The following is a 21,124-nucleotide window of genomic DNA, read 5'->3' as shown; positions in this document are numbered from 1 at the left end:
CCAGAAAGAATGAAAACCAAAATACCAAACTAACGCATGAACAACCATGTTCATAGCTGCACAGTTCACCATTGCCACACTGTGGAACCAGCCAAGATGTCCTTCAACGAATGAGTGGATTTCAGAACTATGGGATATATACACAATGGAATTTTGCCTAGCCATAAGGGAGAACAAAATTATGGCATATACAGTGAAATGTCACAAAAAATAAGATATCAGATGCTTTTATTAATGTGCAAAATACTAGGGAGAAATGGGTAACAGGAGGAACTCTAGATGAAGAAGGGACCCTATAGAGGAGCCATGAAGGTGACATATCTGAGGGGATAAGGGGGGGGGGGATAAGGGAAACTCTTTAAAGCACATGATGTACTTAAACATATCATAGTCAATCAGGAAGCCAAGCAAGGGTAGGAGGGAGGGGGAGGGGAGGCGTTAGAGATTGGGTAGGGGCTGATGGGGTGACGTGTGCATGTATATCTCCATAAGTTTTTTTTATCCCATTGAGATTTATGGCTACAATGCGCCAATAAAAATTTATCAAACAGAAAAGAATCAACTAGCATAATAACATATCACAACTGTAATAGGATTGATATTATCAGAGAAAGACGTATCTTGCATATGTGTTGTGGTTTTTGCTTGTTTGTTTGGTGGTAGTTGGGGTTGAACCCAAGAGTATTTTACCTCCGAGCTACACCCAGCCCTTTTTATTTTTAAACAAGTTCTCACTAGGCTGCTGAGAGTCTCACTACATTGCTGAGACTGGCCTTGAACCTGTGATTCCCTGTGAACAGGCTTCCAAGTGTTGGGATTATAGATGTGTGCCAACATACCCAGCCCGTTTAAAAGTGTCTTCATGTTCCTCTGTGGCTCCACTGAGGGTGAACGAACTGGGGTTGGTTAGTTAGGATAAAGCAGGAGGGCGGGAGGGGGTGGAGGTGGAGACGACTGCAGAGTGAAGGGATAGTGGTTGGGGGGTACTTGTTAGGGAACAAGACCTAAAAGAGAAGATCATCCTGGATACTGGGAGTGAAATGCTAACCTAACCCCTTACCTTGTACTGTGCAGCTGTCCCGTGGACGTAGTGGTGAGCTCCCAGGCCTTGCAAAGCACCCACACCTCCTTTTGCTATATTTACCCAAGAACTGTCTTCCATGGTGGGAACCAGCTCTCCAGAAACCAAGGTAAGACCTGCAGTGTTGATGGTCAAAGTTCTCTCAACCGATCTGAAATAGTTCAGAATTCCTAAGCAGATGCGCTGAAATGAAGAAGGAACAGAATCAGCACCCCACCCTTTGCTCTGCCCCACCCCACAGAGAAAAACCTGATGGGGCCTTAACCTGGTCAACAGTACAGGTTTCCTACAGTACAGGAGAGAACCCACTAACGCAGAAAGGGGCTGATTTCATGTCAACAAACAAACACCAGCACAAAAGAATAAAAATGAGCGAAAGCATAAAAATGCACTAGTACTGAAGAGCAGGAAAGCCCCCTGGCTACACCGCCAATACTTCATTACTGAAACCAGCGTGCCCGGCCATTCGCATACCTGCAGCTCCCTGATGCGTAGGTGGCGCAGGTACAGAAAGGACAAGTAGGCCCCTCTCATCAAGACAGGGTTCCTGTCGCCGGGCTCAGTCCCATCATCCGAGCCCAGCAATTGTAGTGTCACTGCATAGTTGTGCCTTTGGTAAGCAGGAGAAATATAATGAAAACCTTTCACCTAGAAGCAGTTCAGAAACTTACACGCACCAAACTGAAGTCATTTTATTTAAACATAAAGGAATGTCACAATAGCTGCCCTTTAAAAATGCACTGGAGGGGAAATAACTACTCTAGGTGTACAAATACAAAAAGAAATCTCTCTTAGCAATTAGTTACTCTGTTAAAAACACAGTCCTGGAGTGAAACATTAATTTAGTTGTCTGACCTGTTTTAAACAGTCTTGCTTTCATTTCAACTTCAAATATTTTTGAGTTAACATGTAAGCTGCATATTAATGTCACTCAGTTTTCCCCACGGTTTTTTAATCCATTTCCGTGAGTCAAGCAAAATCATTTAATTTTACCCTGTCTCTTTCTTCTGCTGGAGAGGCCCATCAGCATGCTGACTAAGACTTATTTGTGCGAGGGCAGTTTCATTTTGTTCCATTGAAAGTTCATCATCCTTCATATTTTCATTCTGTCAAAAAAATGAGGACTTGTGCAATTACATAAACATTTGCAAAATTATTAACAAAATCGCAGTCAAGTCATTGTAAAATTAAACCTCATGATCCGACCATATTTAGATGCATTAGTAGAAAAGCCCTTTAATCCATTTCAACCTGACATAAGAAAATCCCGATTTATAAAACAGAGGGTCACCGTTTTCACCAAGCTAGTTTTGTTTTGCAAAAGTATTCATAGCTTTCAGATATCCACCCGATTTCCTGCCTTTTACATGATTATTCACGTTACAAAAAGTCAAAACACACATTTTTCAAGCACATAAATGCTTAGAACTTTGAACCTCTAGGTTCTATAAAGAGACCAATGGATTTAAGCCCTTTTTTCTCATTTGCTGGATTCACTCAGTTGAAGTCTCCAGCCTATTTCCTCACTTGTGAAATGTCAGGATGATGGGAAATGATGAGAGATTGCTGTGAGACTGAGTGATAGGATGTATATAAAGCCTGAGGCTTGGTGCCTGGTGTCTGCCAGATGCTCAAGTGCTCTCCTCTGTGAGTTGAGGCAGCCAGCCAGCCCCCTAGGATGTCTCCAGAATTCATGGTTTACGCTTAACTTCCACAGTCCTCTTTCTGAGGACTGAGAAGGGTGCAGCCATGCACTCGTAGATCCAAGGATAACTGACAAAAGTAATTTTGTTCATGGTCCTGTGCTCGGTCCCCTGAGCAGCCTCCTCCTGGCTGTCCTCTCTGTTGTTCCCTGGCATACACCTCATTCTTACAGGGATGCTTTCTCATAGTGGCGCTGATTCCCCGCCATGGCCTAGACTGGAGACCTCTTGTGGTCTCCTGTGCTCTAATAGTTGGTTCTTGGAATTGCAACAAGTCTTTATGGCAGAAACTGTTGGTTGTCCTCCAGTACCATTTTCCTCCAGCAAAGATGCTTATCTTGTCACTGGCCACTCAGATAAAGATGACACTTCCAAGTGTCTCCTGTAGCTCGGTGTCACTATGTGACTAGCGGAATTGGAGGGGGGTATGCTGCAGCTTCCCCACCCCCAGTCTCCACGTCGCTGCTTAGAATAAGACTATGGCTATGGAGCTCCATCTCAGACCAGGTGCTGGTCTCGAGTATGGAGCCATGTTTGTTGGAACTCCAGGCCAGACAGAGCTGAGCTGCCTGAGGGCTCTGTGGAGCAGAGCTGCCTACCAGCTCTGAACTTTCACATGATCAACATGTTAAACCGAGGGAGAAAAAGAGAAATTTCCAACGCCTCAGTCCTTGGGACTACCACCAACAACACCAAACTCAATTTTAACTAATATGGTTCCCAATGCTCTAAAGATAGACTACTCCCAGACTGTATGACTGACAGTGGGAAGGACAATTTTGACAAGAACACTGGGAAAAATAATTGAGTGAGAATGTTGGTTCTCCTTCTCCATCAGTGGTGGCTCTTTCTGCCTGTGGGGAGTTAGCCCCTGTGGGTTCCAGGTAATAATGTACATCAGTGGGTTTCTGGGTAAGCGTGCTACCACCCAAGGACTAGAACAGACCCTGTGTGGTGACATGGTACACTACCATTCCTAAAAACACAAACACGAGATCATCATCCCAAAGCAAAGAAAATATCTGTTTTTAAAACACTGCAAAGGCTGGGTGTGGTGGCGCACGCTTATAATCCCAGCACTTGGGAGGCAGAGACCGGAGGATCACACGGTTGAAAGCCAGCCTCAGCTACTGAGTGAGGCTCTCAGCAACTTAGTGAGACCCTGTTTCCAAATAAAGTATAAAATAGGTCTGGGAGTGTATCCCGGAGGTAGAAAAGCCCCTAGGCTCCATCCCCAGTACCACCAATAAATAAATAAAAATAAAAATAAATAAAAACACTGCAAAAAACGCTCCATGAAGGGAACAGGATTTTGACAATTCCTGTAAGTTTGGGGTGGTGTCCCGTGGGTCTGCAGTTCAACATGGCCCTGTGTGGTCTCAGAAGGAAGGCTCAGAGACACATTCTTTCTCTGGTGAGGTTGTGACTTTTTTGGCTGCTTCTAAAATTACCCAGAATTATACAGGAAACAACAGAGAGTGACATCGAGTTGCAGAGAAAGACATTTGAAGGATGAACAAACCACAAAAACACTGCTGGGCCAGCAGACTGCCAGGGAGAAAGGAAAGGGGCACAGAGAGGCTGGGAGGAGGGAAAGGAGAGAGCTGACATCCTCCAGAAAAGAGAACTGATCACAGCCCATGAAAGGAGACCACTTTGGAAATATCAGAAGTCCAGGAGCATATGCCCCCGGGATGGAGACGTGGCAGCCAAGCAGCAAGCTGCCCCCAGTCCAGAATGTCAACACCTCCTGTGTTCACTCTCTCTTTCTGGTAGGTTTACCTTTGACCTTCCTTGACCTTTACCCTGAGTCTTTGTCAACATGGTTGAGTTCATGTATTTTGAGTTCTGAGATTTCCACTGACTACAAATCTTATTTCCTTCTGGGAAGTTGGCAACGACAGTGGATAGGGAAATAGAAGGAATAATTAAGGGAAAAGTAAGTCTGCTGTGCAACTCCCACCCCAAATGTCTCTACAACTGATGTGTGCTTATCCACAGACAAAAGAGAAAGGAAGGATATATACTGAATATTAATAATGTTGTTGTTATTTTAGGTGGTACAATAATGGTCGAATTTACTTTCTTCCTTGTGATTTTTCTGCTGCCCACATTTTCTGTTGTAAATACCTGTCACTACTTTCATAAGACAATATTTGTTCTTGGTGTGTGTGTGTGTGTGTGTGTGTGTGTGTGTGTGTGTGTGTGTTACTGGGGATTGAACCCAGGGATGTTCTACCTGGGAACTGCATCCTCAGCCCTACAGCCCGATTTTATTTTTTTATTTTGAAATAGATCTTCACTAAGTTGCTGAGCCTAGCCTCATACCTGTGATCCTCCTGTCTCAGCCTCCCAAGTACTGGGGTTACAGGCATGCATCATCATGCCTAGATAAAAATATTTGTTTTTAAGAGTAAATATCCCATTACATTTGATGAAGAGAACCAGGAAAAAGGTATTTTCTGTTTCCTTGAACGCCTTACATATCAGAACTCCTGTATAGGACACTCCTGTGCACACCTGTCTTGTGTTGTCTCTGGAGAGGGAGGGAGCAGTAGCAAACAGGGAAACGCTGTGGCTGCTCCTTCTTCCTTTGGGGACAGCCACTGAGAAGAGGCCAAGAAAGAGGTCCTGCCCTGCTCCCTGACTCTGCAGCCTAGATGTGCTGTTTCCTGTCACCATACTGCAGCATAAGACCAAAAAATAGTGACCAATTTAAACTTATCATCCATATATATATATATATATATATATATATATATATATATATATATATATCTGTCTATCTATCTTGCTTGCATGCTTACTTATTGCGGTACTGGGGATGGAACCCAGGGGCATTCCACCTCTGAAATCTACTACACTTTTACAAGTGTGCACCACCATGCCTGGCTTAAACCATATCTTTCTAAAATATCATGATTAAGCTTTGTGTGATGGCTCATCCCTGTGATCCCAGTACTTGGGAGTTTGAGACAGGGAGGATTGCAAGTTCAACACCAGCCTCAGCAATTTATCAAGACCCTGCTTCAAAATAAAAAGAATAAGCTGGGCGTGGTGACACATGCTTGTAATCCCAGCATTTGGGAGGCTGAGACTGGAGGATTATGGTTCGCAGACAGCCTCAGCTACTTAGTGAGGCCCTCTGCAACTTAGTGATACCCTGTTTCAGAATAAAAAATAAAAAATAGGGTAGGGGGTATAGTTCGGTGGTCGAATGCCCCTGGGTTCCATTCCCAGACCCATCCAAATAAATAAATAAATACATACATAAATACATAAATAAATAAATAGAATAATAAAGGGCTGGAGGTATATCTCAGAGGTAGAATGCCCTTGGGTTCAATCCTCGGCACCTAAATAAATAAATAATAAATACTATCATCTATATTGGAACACAATAGCCATACATAGACATTTTAATAAGAATTTGTTTTCTTGGGGAATGGCATGGCAACAAATCTCTTGATCTAACACATTACACGTTCAGAAGGATTCACATAGGCCTCGCCAGTCCATTCCTTGTCCTGACCAGGATGACCGCTAAATAATTAAGAAGATGGATCATGGTGGTGCACACCTGTAATCCCAGTACTTGAGATGTTTGGGAGGATTTCAGGTTCAAGGTCAGTGTGTAATAACTTAGCAAGACTCTGTTTCCAAATAAAAAGTAAAATAGGACTGAGGATGTAGTTCAGAGATAGAGTGCCCCTGAGTTCTGTCCCTAATTCCAAAGGAGAGTAAAAAACTTAACAGTCCATTTTAAAGCAGAATTATCACATTCTAGTTATACATTATCCCCAATTAACAACTGTAAGAAAATTTGTTATTTTTCTAAATTCTCAAACTCAGATCTTTAAAGTAAATCTGAAGCCAGGTGTGGTGGCACACGCTTTTAATCCCAGTACTTGGGAGGCCGAGACAGGAGGATCACAGGTTCATGGCCAGCTCCAGCTACTTAGTGAGGCTCTCTGCAACTTAGTGAGACCCTGTTTCAAAATAAAGAATAAAAAAGAGGGCTGGAGGTGTAGCTTGGAGGTAGAATGACCTTGGGTTCAATCCCCAGTGCTACAAACAAATAAACAAAAAATTTCCAGAAAAACTATTTTTTTTTAAAAAAGTAAAACTGGAAGTAGAAGTTGTATTAGAAAAGAAGAGCCAGCTGCTGGGCGTGGTGGTGCACGCTTATAATCCCAGCACTTGGGAGGCAGAGACAGAAGTACCGCACAGGTTCAAAGCCAGCCTTTGCTACTTAGTGAGGCTCTCAGCAACTTAGTGAGACCCTGTTTCCAAAGAAAGTGTAAAATATGTCTGGAAGTACAGCCTGGAGGTGGAAAGCCCCTGGGTTCCACCTCAGTACCACAAAAAATTAAAAAAAAGAAAAGCCAGCCTTCAATGTTAGTAGCAAATAAAAGCCCTAATTCAAACTCTAGTTATTACAAGCATTATTAAAGGCCAAACATTCAATGTTAAAAATGTGTGTTAAAAATGTGGGGAAACGCCGGGTGTGGTGGTGCACGCTTGTAATCCCCGCGCTTGGGAGGCTGGGACAGGAGGATCGCGCTGGTTCGAAGCCAGACTCACTGCCTTAAGAGACCCTGTTTCCAAATAAAAATATAAAATAGGTCTGGGAGTGTAGCCCAGAGGTAGAAGGGCTTCCAGGAACCCCAGTACCACACACACACACACACACACACACACACACACACACACACACAGAGTGGGAAAACAGCCGGGCGTTGTGGCGCACACTTATAATCCCCGCGCTTGGGAGGCTGGGACAGGAGGATCGCGCAGGTTCGAAGCCAGACTCACTGCCTTAAGAGACCCTGTTTTCAAATAAAAATATAAAATAGGTCTGGGAGTGTAGCCCGGAGGTAGAAGGGTTTCCAGGAACCCCAGTACCACACACACACACACACACACACACACACACACACACACAAAGTGGGAAAACAGCCGAGCATAGTGGCGCACACTTGTAATCCCAGTATTTGGGAGGCTGAGACAGGAGGATCGTGCAGGTTTGGAGCCAGCCTCAGCTATTTAGTGAGGCCTTTGCAACTCAGTGAGGCCCTGATTCAAAATAAAGAATAAAAAATAGGGCTGGGGGTGTCACTTGGAGGTAGAATGCCCCTGGTTTCCATCCCCAGTACTGTTAAAAAAAAAAAAATGTGGGAAAACAGGATCTCTCCTAAGCTGTTGGTGGGGAGAAGGTATAACCATCTTTGGTGGGGTCCATGGGAAGTTTTTGTGCATATTCTGTGACCCAGAAATATCTACTTCTAAATATCTACCTTAAAAAGCACATGTATAAGAAGTTCAATAGGCCTGGTTTCATTATCACTTTGTTTTATTTTTGAAGTACTAAATAATGAACCCCTGGGTTATACCTCTGAGTTATACCCCCAGCTCTATTTTATTTTTAATTTTGAAACAGGGTCTACCATGTTACTGCACGCTGGCATCTAACTTACAATCCTACTGTACTTGAACCTCTTAAATACTGGGATTACAGGGATATGCCTGGCTAGGCATTTTTTAATAGGAGAAGCTACTTTGGCAACTACTTTCCATGGGAAGAACTGTGTAATCTATGGCATGATGAAAAATAACACATAGCCCTTAAAAAGAACAACAGGGACAGATCTTGGAGACATATTGTTACATGCAAAAAGCAAGTTGCAGAAAGGCATCCACATGGTGTGACATGTTGTTTATATAGAGAACTAAAATACAGAATTATCCTCTTTATATATTGTTATGGAGCTATACATATGCATGCAAATACATTGAAAGGGCTTGGAAGCATTAATAGTCTTTGCCTCTGAGGAAAGGGACTAAGACTGGTGATTTGGGACAAGGTAGTTGGAAAGGAATTTAACTTTTCGGTTATGTTAAAAGGCTGAGAGGAGAGTGTGAGAACTTTGTAGTACCTTTGCAACTTTTCTGTAGGTCTCACAAAATAATATGTGTAAACAATGTAGTTTTAAATTAATTTTTTAAAAATTCTTCAAGAGAAAAATGGTAACTATAGTGGAGAAACCCAGAAAATACCAATAGTTTAACCAACTGAGCAAAATTAATATGACTAGTGATAAGCCATGTTGAAAGCATGTTCCCCTGATATGATAAGCACATTTTGCTTCTGTGATGTCCTTCTGACACATAAGCCCAGTGTAACCATACAATAAAAACATCAGATAAAATCAACTTAGGGATCCATCTATAAGTTTTCTGGCCAGAGCTACTAAAGACTATCAAGGTCATGATAAAAAAAAGACTAAGAAACTATCACAGACCAGAAGATACTGGGGAGATATGATTAAACATAGAATCCCGGTACAGAAAAGAACATTAATGCAAAACCGGTGATATCCAAATTAAGCCTAGTTTAGTTAAGAGTGATGTACAAATGTTGTCTCCTTAGGTGTGGTAATTCTACCACAGTAATGTAAGATGTGAGTAACAGGAGACACTGATCACAGGCTATGTAGGAATGCTTTGTAATCCCTTTGCAATTCTTCTGTAAATCTCAGGCTATAATAAAATAATTTTTTGCTAAAAAATTAATACCCTAAAGAAAGGTTACTGATTAAAAGCATCCACTGAGAATTGGTCAGAACTATTCTGAAGCTGTGCTACAGTTAGAGATTGTGTTCTCTCCTGGCTGTCAAGCTGGACAATCCAATGAGGTTTTCTCTCCTTGATACAGAAGGTCCTTAAGAATGCTGTTGGTCATGAGTATTCGTTGCCACTTGCCAACTTCAGAATCAGAATGCTGGCCAACACAGAGATGCCAAACTTTGTACTTGACTGCCACATACTTTCAAAACAGTAACAGAGCCTTAAAATGCAAGCTGGTATTCCTACACCTCCTCCAGCTGCCATATTAAACAAAATTAATCGTAATATTATCCAAGTAGTATTCAACATTCAAAATGGTAATATGTTAGCTCTGGGGCTCTGATAAAGTCTTTATGTTAGCATAAAATGACAGAAAACTGACCTCAATGGAACACACCTATAGTCCCAGTACTTGGAAGGTTGAGACCAGAGGATTGCAGGTTTGAGGCCAGCCTCAGGAACTTAGTGAAGATATGTTTCAAAATAAAAAATGAAAAAGGGCTGAGGCCATAGCTCTGAGGTAGAATGATCCTGAGTTCAAATATCAATATAGCCGGGCGTGGTGGCGCACGCTTATAATCCCAGCGTTCGGGAGGCTGAGACCTAGAGGATCGCGGTTCGCGGACAGCCTCAGCTACTTAGTGAGGCCCTCTGCAACTCAGTGAGACCCGGTTTCAAAATAAAGAATAAAAAATAGGGCAGGGGGTGTAGCTTGGAGGCCAAATGCCCCTGGGTTCCATCCCCAGACACACACACACACACACACACACACACACACACACACACACAAATCAATATAAAAAAAGTAACGGAAACACTTGATGAGATCACAAATTATCACTCACAGGAAAATGAAATAGAAAATGCATTGTTGCCCCAGTTTCCTCTCTTCACACCAGTGCCATTTTCTTTTCCCTGCATGGAAAGCTCTTTGGGTGGCTTGCACGCCTGGATTCTTATCATTCAGTAAATATCAGTCCAGAGGCCACTCACACCTCCACCAAGGAACCTTGCTGTTCACTAGTGGAGCATGCCCCTCTCCACCCACTGTTCTCTGCCCCTGTGCTTTTCTTCCTGTCATTCACAAATTAAGAGACACAGATTTACTTCTTTGTTCTTTTCTTCACTGTATGTTGTTCCCCAGGAGTAAGGACTGAGAATGTTTCATTTCCTGTGTCCATATAAGTCCTGATACAAAGGAGCACATGCTCTATGTAATATCTACTGAATAATTAATGAAACTAATATGTAAGATGATAGAGTTTGTGTTATCTACTCCCTCATATCCTAGCTCTGAAATCTAGGATTTTATGTCTCTAGGAATTAGGTATTCTAAGTTCTCTCTACAGTCTATTTACCATAAAAGTTAACTTGAAAATACATTGCTCACATTTTTCTTCCTTCAGTCAGTTCCAAGAACATTTATAAGTCAGTAGATTTAAATCCAACTAACACCCTGATGCCACATGAATCTTTCTAAAAATTACCTTTGTACATGTCACTTATAGAAGAAAGCACAGATTTTCTTGTCCAGCCTTTATGAACATTCACAATTAGCCTTCACTTCTCCCTTCCAACCCCTCTCCCCCAAAATCTCTTCACTATATTTCTGCATGAATTTTCCACCCAACCAACTAAACTTGACCACAGCATGTATGCCATCTCCTCTGCACGGTCGTTCATGCTGCCCCTCATAGAATGTGCTTTCTGCTTCCTTTTCTACCGCTTGCCTAAGCCCTATACTTCCTTCAGGCCTGACTCACTCTCCTCTCCTTCAAGAGGCTTTCTCCACCAGAACCAGCCTGTGGGGATCACTTTCTTCATGTCCCCAGCTCATAGGGACATGAATCATTAGGACAAGCACTCTTGCACTGGTATTGGTTGATTGGCTATCCTGGTAGGAACAACATGTTATATCCTACCTCTTTATATTCCTTTTTTCAACTGGCACATAATCTTTCTTAAAATGAAAATGAACTTGGCTAGGTAATAGAGTTTTTTTTAATGAGAGGACCACAGAAAAACTATCAAAGAACATTTCTCAGGCCTGAATAAGATGCCGAGTGAATCAGAATCGTAGTGTTATTTCTTCACTGGTAGAGGTTGTACCTGGTAGAGGTTGACGTTGCTATAAATGTTCTCCCAGATTTGGTCATAGTTGCGCTGATGTGAATGCTGAGATGTCATGAGGGACGGACCATGTGGCGCCATCGTGACTGTCTTTGCAGCGTGATCTTGGAGCACCTGCATTACTCGCTTGGGGTGAGAAATCTGAGGCAGAACAGAAAGGAGAAGGAATGGTTAGTAAAACCTTCTCAGCAAAAATATGACCACACACATGTAAAAAAGGGAGAAGCACCAGGTGGGGACTTTATTCAATTAAAAGTGATATTAAACTTGAGCATGATGATTATGCAAACACATTCATCCAGCCAGCATCATACACATTCAGATGCACAGGGCAGCTCACTTAAAATTTCATGACAGCAGCCGGGCGTGGTGGCGCACGCTTGTAATCCCCGCGCTTGGGAGGCGGAGACAGGAGGATCGCGCAGGTTCAAAGCCAGCCACGCTGGCGTAAGAGACCCTGTTTCCAAAAATAAAATAGGTCTGGGAGTATAGCTCGAAGGTAGAAGGGCTTCCAGGAACCCCAGTACCACCAAAATAAATAAATAAATAAATAAATAAATAAATAAATAAATAAATATAAACTTCCATGACAGCTGGGCATGGTGGTGAATATCCATAATCCCAGCAACTCAGGAGGCTAAAGCAAGAGGACTGCAAGTGTGAGGCCAGCCTCAGCAATTTAGTGAGACTTTGTTTCAAAATAAAAAATACAAAGATTTGAAGATATAGGGCAGTAGTAGCGTGCCCCCCCCCACCCCGGGTTCAATCCTCAGTACCACAAATAAAGATAAATAAATAAAATCCTGTGACAACCACCAAGACAGTATCAGGCGGAAACATCCCCACAAGTGTTGTAGAACCAATAAAAAGACAAACACCCATCAGCCTCGGGTACAAACCCTGCCCACTGTCAAGACCTAGAGGCGATGGCGGCAGGGTAGCATGAGGGCAGCCCTCGCTTTGCAGGCACACGGGCCTGGGCTCGCCTCTCTGCTGGAATCCTGCTTTGCCACACAGAGCAGTACATGTCAGCCTAACAAGAGTATTAGTGGTTTCTCTCCCCTGTCTGCTGCAAGATGCCTGGTATGGAGTTTCATTTTTGAAAGATGAAAAAATTCTGGGGATCTGTTGAACAATAGTGTCATTTTACATGTATGTATGTATGTATGTACTAAGGATTAAACTCAGAGGATTAAACTCTGAGTTACACCCCAAGCCTTTTTTATTATTTTGTTTTGAAAATAGGATCTCATTAGGTTGCTGAGTCTCACCAAGTTTTGGGGTCTGGGTTCAAACTTGAGATCCTCCTGTCTCAGCTTCCCAAGTCCTGAGATTACAAGGGTGGGCCATCACACCCAGCTCAATGTCATTGTATTTAACCCTATAAACCACATACTTAAAATGGTTAAGATGGTACATTTTGAGCCAGGCATGGTGGTGCATGCTTGTAATCCCAGTACTCGGGAGGCTGAGACAGGAAGGATTCCCAGTTCGAGGTCAGATTCTGCTACTTACTGAAATCTTCCACAACTTAGTGAGACCCTGTTTTAAAATAAAGAATAAAAAATAAGGCTGGGGGTGTATCTTGGAGGTAGAACGCCCCTGGGTTCAATCCCCAGTACCGAACAGAAAAAACATATGGCAATTTTTTATGTGAAGTTTACCACGGTGAAAGAGATCATTATGTTCAATATTTTTGTTTCACAGATAAGGAAACTAAGGTTCAACAAGGTTACATGACTAGACTAATATCACGCAGAGATGTGGTGATAAACCTGGGCCAAGATCCAGCTCTTTCAGCAATTTTTAGTCTCTACTGAAGCTAACAGGATTTTTAAAGTTTGACAGTTAGATTAGGAAATTCAAAATAAAGCCTTCAGAATTAATCCATGCCAACATTTTTTAAAAGGAAAAGAAAATCCTTCCTTCTACAGGATAGTTTTTATCTAGCCAGAACCTTATCTACAAGAGAGCCTGTTATTTTCTTACCTTCAAGAACTTTGCTTGTTGTTGCATTAATGCATCCACTCTTCTCTTTTCTTTTAGTTTGGTCAACATTTTCTTTTGCCAAGGATCACATTTTGGTTTGATCTAGTGGGCAAACAGGTTCACACAAGATTGCAACATAACACAACAGTTCTCGATAAAAGTTGGGAACAAAAAGATTCAGGGGTGGTGGTGTACACTTGGAATCCCAGTCCTCGGGAGGCTGAGACAGGAGGATCATAGGTTCAAGGCCGACCTCAGCAACTAAGTGAATCCTTGAGCAACTTAGTGAAACCCTGTTTCAAAATAGAAAATAAAATAGCATTCAGGGTAAAGTTCAGAGGTAGAATGCTCTTTGGTTCAATCCTCAGTAACAAAAAATAAAAGGTAAGATTCAGACTTTTGAAGTGGGATCAGACCTAGGTGCTAGGAGGTATGCTGGGATGTGTGCGGTCTTGGGAAGGGTGTGTCTGCAGACACAAATCTGTCGAAGAAGACAGCAGTTCCTGCGGGTACCGGGCCTCTGAGATGCAGTAGCTTGGTCTGGATTGGACCATACAGTGTATGAGCAGGAGGGACCCTAAGTCCAATCAGTGTTGGGCGTTGTGCTCTGTTCATAGAGCAAGAGAAAGGATTCACCCACAGACTCCTGGTGACTTTGTATTTAAAGCTTCATTTTCACATTAGCAAAAATTATTTCTGTGGCTACAAATACCATCAATATGCTGATAACTCTCAAATTTATATTTCAACTCTAAGCCCTAGCCTATTATCTCTAACGACCTCCTTAATATCTATACTTGGATATTATGTGTCACAACCTAAAATAAAAAATCCATAGCCGGGCACGGTGGCACATGCTTATAATCCCAGCATTTGGGAGGCTGAGACAGGAGGATCGCGGTTCATGAACGGCCTCAGATGCTTAGTGAGGCCCTTTGAAACTCAGGAGACCCTGTTTCAAAAATAAAGAATAAATAATAGGGCTCGGGCTGTTGATCAGAGGTAGAATGCCCCTGGGTTCCATCTCCAGTACTGCAAAGAGGAAAAAAAAAAAAAATACAGCTTTGCCTAGACTAACCACCCTCTGCTCAGGTCCTAGGCCTAGGAATAATCTTTGAATTCTCTCCTTTTTCTCATTCTGTTGGTCAGAATGGACTATGCTCAGAATGTGTATGTCCCTGGAAAATGTATGCATCGAAATCTAACTCCTCCCAAGGAGATGTTAGCAGGAGATGAGACTTCAGGAAAAATTCGTTCATGCAGGTGTTGGCCCCATACATTGTTTAGGGATCATATGTAAGAGGCTAAGGGAGCTCGTTTGTCCGTCCCCCACGTGAGGACAAGCAAGAAGTGCGCAGTCTTGCAACCTGGACAAAGGCTCTCACAGGAACCCAACCATGTTGCTTCTCTGATTTACACTGTGAGAAATAAATTTCCCATTGGGTATAAGGCACCCAGTTTATTACATTTTGTTAAAGTAGCCTGAATGGAGGATCATATAAGATTTTTCTTCCCTTTATAATATAACCCATCCTTATGATGGGTGGATTTCATATTTTTGGTTTTGTATGCTCAGTGAAATCATTTTCATTTGTGACCTAAAACTTAACACAGGTCAAACTTTCATGGTTCTTCACAGACATATACAGGGTGGTGAACAATTTTATAATAATAATAATAATAATAGTAAGTAGTAGTAGTAGTAGTAGTAGTAGTAGTAGTAGTAGTAGTAGTGGTAGTAAGAAATGAACCCAGGGTTATTCTACCTTTGAAACACACTAAAACTAAAACACACCAACCCCTTTTAATCTTTTATTTTTGAAACTCCCCACATTGCTGAGGGGTCTCACTAAGTTGCTGAGTCTATCTTCAAACCTGTGATCCTCCTGTCTCAGCCTCCCAAGCACTGGGATTATAAGCATAAGACACCATGCCCAGCTGCCTTCTTATTTTAAAAGGTAAACAAGTATTTTTTTTTCATGGTCTATTTAAAGTTACACGTGTTTTTCATTTTTCATGCTTTTTGTTGGTGATCTCACTGTAGAAAATGGTCCCTCAGCAAAGTCTATACATGCTCTTAAGTGTTCACAAGCACAAGAAGAGTGTGGTGTTCCTTCTGGAGAATATGTGCTATTTATTTATTTATTTATTTATTTATTTATTTATTTATTTATTGGTGGTACTGGGGTTCCTGGAAGCCCTTCTGCCTCCGGGCTACACTCCCAGACCTATTTTTACATTTTTATTTGGAAACAGGGTCTCCTAAGCCAGCGCGCGCGGCCGGCTTCGAACCTGCGCGATCCTCCTGTCTCCGCCTCCCAAGCGCGGGGATTACAAGCGTGAGCCACCACGCCCGGCCTGAAAATCTGTTATTAGCTAGGTTTCTTTGATTCAAGAGTTTGATGCTACTGGTCATAAGTGTAATGATAATAATCCAATAACAATATATTAAACATGGTATCTTGAAAGATTATCACACATAAAACCAGGTTATGCCTTGACCAATGCCGTGATCAGACACTCACAGGAACTAACACTCTCTTTCCCTAGGAGTAGTGACTCAGCTCAGTATCTGCTACATCAGCATTTCCACTGACTTTCTAGAACACAATTTCCTTGAATGAGAAGTGATGGCTGTCTGCACTACCTAAAATCATCTTATTTAATCTGCTTATAGATATGTTGCTTATAAATTGTACATCTCTGGCACCCAGGGCTCTGCCCAATACGTACCCAATAATATATGCCCCGTATAGTTTATACTCAATAATACAGTATACACCATTTATAGTTTTAACTAAAAAGTTGGCTTTACACAGTGAATTACACCTCTTAACATCATTCTTTGTTTTTGCCAAGTACCCAAGATCATTAACAATAAGAAAAGAATTTGGGCCCCATGGAGCGATGTACAGACATCTGGGGAACTTTGGAGGAGATGCGTCCTCATGGCTACTTTCAACATAGAGATAAGCCAGCAAGAGCTCGGAGGCTCTGGCAGACAAGCCAGGTTCTCTGAGGATGGACAGGCACCGCTCTGGGTCCTAGAGGACAATTTGTTGAGGGCACTGAGGAGAGGAGATAACAGGTAGACCTAGTGCTGCCAGATTGGTGGGAATTTTTGTGACACTGCTGCCGTCTCTAAGGTGACCGTCACCACAGACCCCCTTACCTTTATAAAGGAAATCCAGTTGGCTCTCTTTTTCAGGGCCATGGCAGGTCCCGACAAACCCACATTTTCTGCTTTAGCTATGCCATCCTCATAGTCTGGAAATGTTTGCATTCTCTGCTGCTCCATGAAGATGCTTTGAAATTTTTGGGAAACCTAAACAAGATTAAGAAGAGAGGCACGGAAGCCAGCTGTGGTGGTGCGCACCTGTAATCCTAGTTCTTGGTGAAGCTGAGATAGGAGGATCGCAGGTTCGAGGATAGCCTCAGCAACTTAGTGAGATCCTGTTTAAAAAATAAATAAATAAATAAATAAATAAATAAATAAATAAATAAATAAATAAAATAGGGCTGGGGTATACCTTGGAGGTAGAATTCTCCTGGGTTCAATCCCCAGTAAAATACACACACACACACACACACACACACACACACACACACATACACACATACACACACTAAACAAATACATACACACATATAGCAGCCCTGGGAATGGCCTGGTTACTGAGGCTGGCCTCGAACCCGCAATCCTCCTGTCTCAACCTCCCAAGTACTGTGATTACAGGTATGTGCCACTGTGTGTTTCAAATGCTTTTTTTTTTTCCATGACAGAGCTGCGTACTGCCTGAACGCTGAGCGTTTCCTCCTTCCTTCTCCAGAGTGGGCCCAGGCCCACGGGGCCATCCATGCACTGGTGACCCTGCAGTACGACTTCCTCGCTCCATGGTGATTGCTGCACCATAATGTGAATGTTCTTAAAGCCACGCTTAAAATGGCAAACTTTATATTGCATGTATTTTACCATCCACGCATGAACAGGTGCACACTCATACACACAAGGAACCTCCCGCAGTGCTGGCACACACCAAAGTCTCAGCAGTGGTTTCTGGGATGAGTGAGAAAGTTTGTGAGCTCCAGAACTGAGTATTCCTCTAGTTAATGCCAGTACTTCTCTGGCCGTGCTGTCTAATTGTGAGCACAATTAACATTTCATATAATATTGTTACAAGGAAATCAAATGGAAATGATCCCCATATACAAGGTACTGTCCCCCCCTCCCCAAGTCCTCAGGGCTGCTACACATTTAACTGTGAATTAGTTAAGATTAAATAAACTTGCAACTTAGTTCCTCGGGTACACAAGGCACCTTTCAAATGCTCAACAGCTACATGTAACTAGTGGTTACCTCATAGGACGCACAGGCACAGAACATATTTGTCATTGCAGGAAGTTTAGCAAAATGGTGCTAGTCTAGGGCTGGGCTGCACACTTTTTCATAGAGGGCTGAATAGTAAGTATTTTAGTGTTTACAGACCACAAAGGTCTCCACTGTAACTACTTGATTCTGCCACTGTAGTGAAAGCAGCCATAGACAATACATAAATTAAAGGGCATGGTGTTGCTATGCTCTGAATATTTGTGTTCCTACAAAATTCATGTGTTGAAATCCTAATCCTTGAGCTGAAAGCATTAGAAGGTGGGGCTCTCAGTAGGTAATTGGTGTTCATGAATAGGATTAAGTGAAGCCCAGAAAGATCCTTAGCTTTCTACCATGTGTAGACACAGCAAGAAGACACCATCTATGCTGGGCGTGGTGGCGCACGCTTGTAATCCCAGTACTTGGGAGGCTGAGACAGGAGGATCACAGTTCGCGGACAGCCTCAGCCTTCAACTACTTAGTGAAGCCCTCTGCAACTTGTTTCAAAATAAAGAATAAAATAAAAATAAAAACTAGGGCAGGAGGGTGTAGCTTGGAGATTGAATGCCCCTGGGTTCCATTCCCATTGTCACACATACACACAAAAGGGCAGCATCTATAATCCAGAAATATGGGCCCTCACCAGGTACTGGATCTTGGACTTTATCTTGGACTCCTCAGTCTCCATGACTATGAGAAATAAATTTCTATTGTTTATAAGCCACCCAGTTTAGAGTATTTTATGATAGCTATCCAAATGAGATAAGATGGCTGTATTACAAAATCTTGATTTGAAGTCTGGGGCGGTAGCTCCATGGTAGAATTTTCACTTAGGGAACGCCTAGATCTGGCTTCAATCCTCAGCTCTGGAAAAAATAACTTTTAAATTAAAAAGCCGGGCGTGGTGGCGCACGCTTGTAATCCCCGCGCTTGGGAGGCTGAGACAGGAGGATCGCACGGGTTCGAAGTCAGCCTCAGCTACTTAGTGAGGCTTTCAGCAACTTAGTGAGACCCTGTTTCCAAATAAAATAAAAATAAAAAATAAAAAAAAGGTCTGGGAGTATAGCCCGGAGGTAGAAAGCCTCTGGGTTCCACCCCTAGTACCACAAAACAAAAAAAAAATTAATTAATTAAAAAAATTTTTTGTACTGGGGATTAAGCCTAGGAACATTCTCATACAACCTCAGCCTCATTTTATTTTTTATTTTGAAACAAGTTATTGCTAAGTTGCTAAAGTTGGCCTCAAACCTGCAATCTTCCTGTCTCAGCCTCCCAAGTACTAAGATTATAAGCATGTACCATTGAATCCAGAAAAAAATAGCTTTTCTCTAAAAAATAAGTGGTGAAGCTGGGCGTGGTGGTGCATGCTTGTAATCCCAGCGCTTGGGAGGCTGAGACAGGTGGATTGTGCAGGTTCGAAGCCAGCCTCAGCTACTTAGTGAGGCTCTCAGCAACTTAGTGAGACCCTATTTTCAAATAAAGTATAAAATAGGTCTGGGTGTATAGCTCGGAGGTAGAAAAGCACCTGGGTTCCACCCCCAGTGCCACACACACACACACACACACACACACACACACACACACACACGTGGTGGCCTCTGGCTTTGGATTGCTGACTCTGCGTCTCAAGCATTAAGGTACTAGAATGAACAATACCTAAGTACAGGAAATCTTCCTATATACAAAAACAGCATTGAAGTGTGATGGACTGTCTTGGGAGCACAGCTAACATTTCCTATAATACTGTTCTAGAAAATCAAATGGAAATGACCCCCATAGACAAATGCAAGTTGTTGTTGGGAACAAGGCTGGTATGTTGGAGAGTTCTGCTGGCCTCTGTCCTTTTACCCATCACTGATGATGTCTACTGTGCTATGATTTTATTATTGCTTATTCTGGGTTTTTTTGTTTGTTTTTTGTGTTTTTTTGTTTGTTTGTTTGTTTGTTTTTGGTGGTACTGGGGTTCCTGGAAGCCCTTCTACCTCCGGGCTACACTCCCAGACCTATTTTATACTTTTTTATTTTTGGAAACAAGGTCTCTTAAGCCAGCGGCTGGCTTCGAACGTGCGCGATCCTCCTGTCTCCGCCTCCCAAGCGTGGGGATTACAAGCGTGTGCCACCACGCCCGGCCACTCCGGTTCTTTTTAAACACCACCTTAGTCCACCTCTATCTTCACCTATTATAAGATGCGGTGATAATAAGGGTAAGAATGGTGTCATAGAAGCACTTTGTGGAGACAGTGCTGCTAGGGGCACGAAAAGCAGAGCAAAAGCTAAATATCATCACCTCCAAGGAAACCCAAGGAATGTGAAACCATCCGCTTCAAGGAGCTTAAAGCCGTGATGCGGACTGACAGAATTAATCCTGGTGAATGATGCTAGAACAAGCAGAGACTTCAAGGTCAAGTGAGAAGTGAAGAGGAGAAAGTGGCTACTTCTTTTACAGGGAGCATTAAAAGACATTCAGGAGCCGGGTGTGGTGGCACATGCCTGCACTCCCAGTACTTGGGAGGCTGAGGCAGGAGGATCACAAGTTCAAACCCAGTCTCAGCAATTTTAGCAAGACTCTGTTTCAAAATAAAACATAAAATAGGGCTGGGGATATAATTCAGAGGTAAAATGCCCCTGAGTTCAATCCACAGAGACACTCTCTCTCTCTCTCTCTCTCTCTCTCTCTCTCTCTCTCTCTCTCTCTCTCTTCTTTTTTTTTTTTTTTTTGGTGGTACTGGGATTCCTGGAAGCTCTTCTACCTCTGGGCTACACTCCCAGACCTATTTTTACATTTTTATTTGTAAACAGGGTCTCCTAAGCCAGGGCGCACGCACGGCTGGCTTCGAACCTGCGCGATCCTCCTGTCTCTGCCTCCCAAGCGCGGGGATTACAAGCGTGCGCCACCACGCCCGGCTCTCTTCATATTGTATTTTTGTCTGGATCATTTATTTATTATATTATTATTATTATTATTATTATTATTGGCAGTACTAAGGATGGAACCCAGGAGCATTCTACCCCAGCCCTATTTTTTATTCTTTATTTTGAAACAGGGTCTCACAAAATTGCAAAGGGCATCTCTGAGTAGCTGAGGCTGGCCACAAACCCCAATCCTGGGATTACAAGTATACACCATCACACCCAGCTTCTGATTTATTATTTTTATCCAACAAATATATACACTTGCAAATAATACATAGCTAGAGCTAGAAAAATATCTTTATTGTTGGAACA

The 21,124-nt window shown here is 42.5% G+C and overlaps 1 protein-coding gene across 1 annotated transcript in view; it reads right to left on the bottom strand.

Annotated features, from left to right (window-relative positions):
• LOC308266059 (uncharacterized protein) overlaps positions 1-21,124 on the bottom strand; it is a gene marked incomplete at both ends in the record, with an annotated part of 178,896 nt that overhangs the window by 140,184 nt on the left and 17,588 nt on the right. Inside the window, 8 exons of the mRNA XM_080700095.1 lie at positions 1,061-1,264; positions 1,556-1,691; positions 2,075-2,187; positions 5,305-5,467; positions 9,498-9,610; positions 11,521-11,682; positions 13,531-13,632; positions 16,703-16,855. Of these exons, the coding sequence (XP_080556221.1) occupies positions 1,061-1,264; positions 1,556-1,691; positions 2,075-2,187; positions 5,305-5,467; positions 9,498-9,610; positions 11,521-11,682; positions 13,531-13,632; positions 16,703-16,855 (1,146 nt within the window). The remainder of the gene's footprint in view (positions 1-1,060; positions 1,265-1,555; positions 1,692-2,074; positions 2,188-5,304; positions 5,468-9,497; positions 9,611-11,520; positions 11,683-13,530; positions 13,633-16,702; positions 16,856-21,124) is intronic.

Source organism: Muscardinus avellanarius (assembly GCF_963383645.1).
Source record: "Muscardinus avellanarius genome assembly, chromosome: 8".
In the NCBI taxonomy this organism is placed as follows: Eukaryota; Metazoa; Chordata; class Mammalia; order Rodentia; family Gliridae; genus Muscardinus; species Muscardinus avellanarius.
Note: the sequence above shows the minus strand (reverse complement) of the source record. Positions and strands in the feature narration are given on the sequence as shown.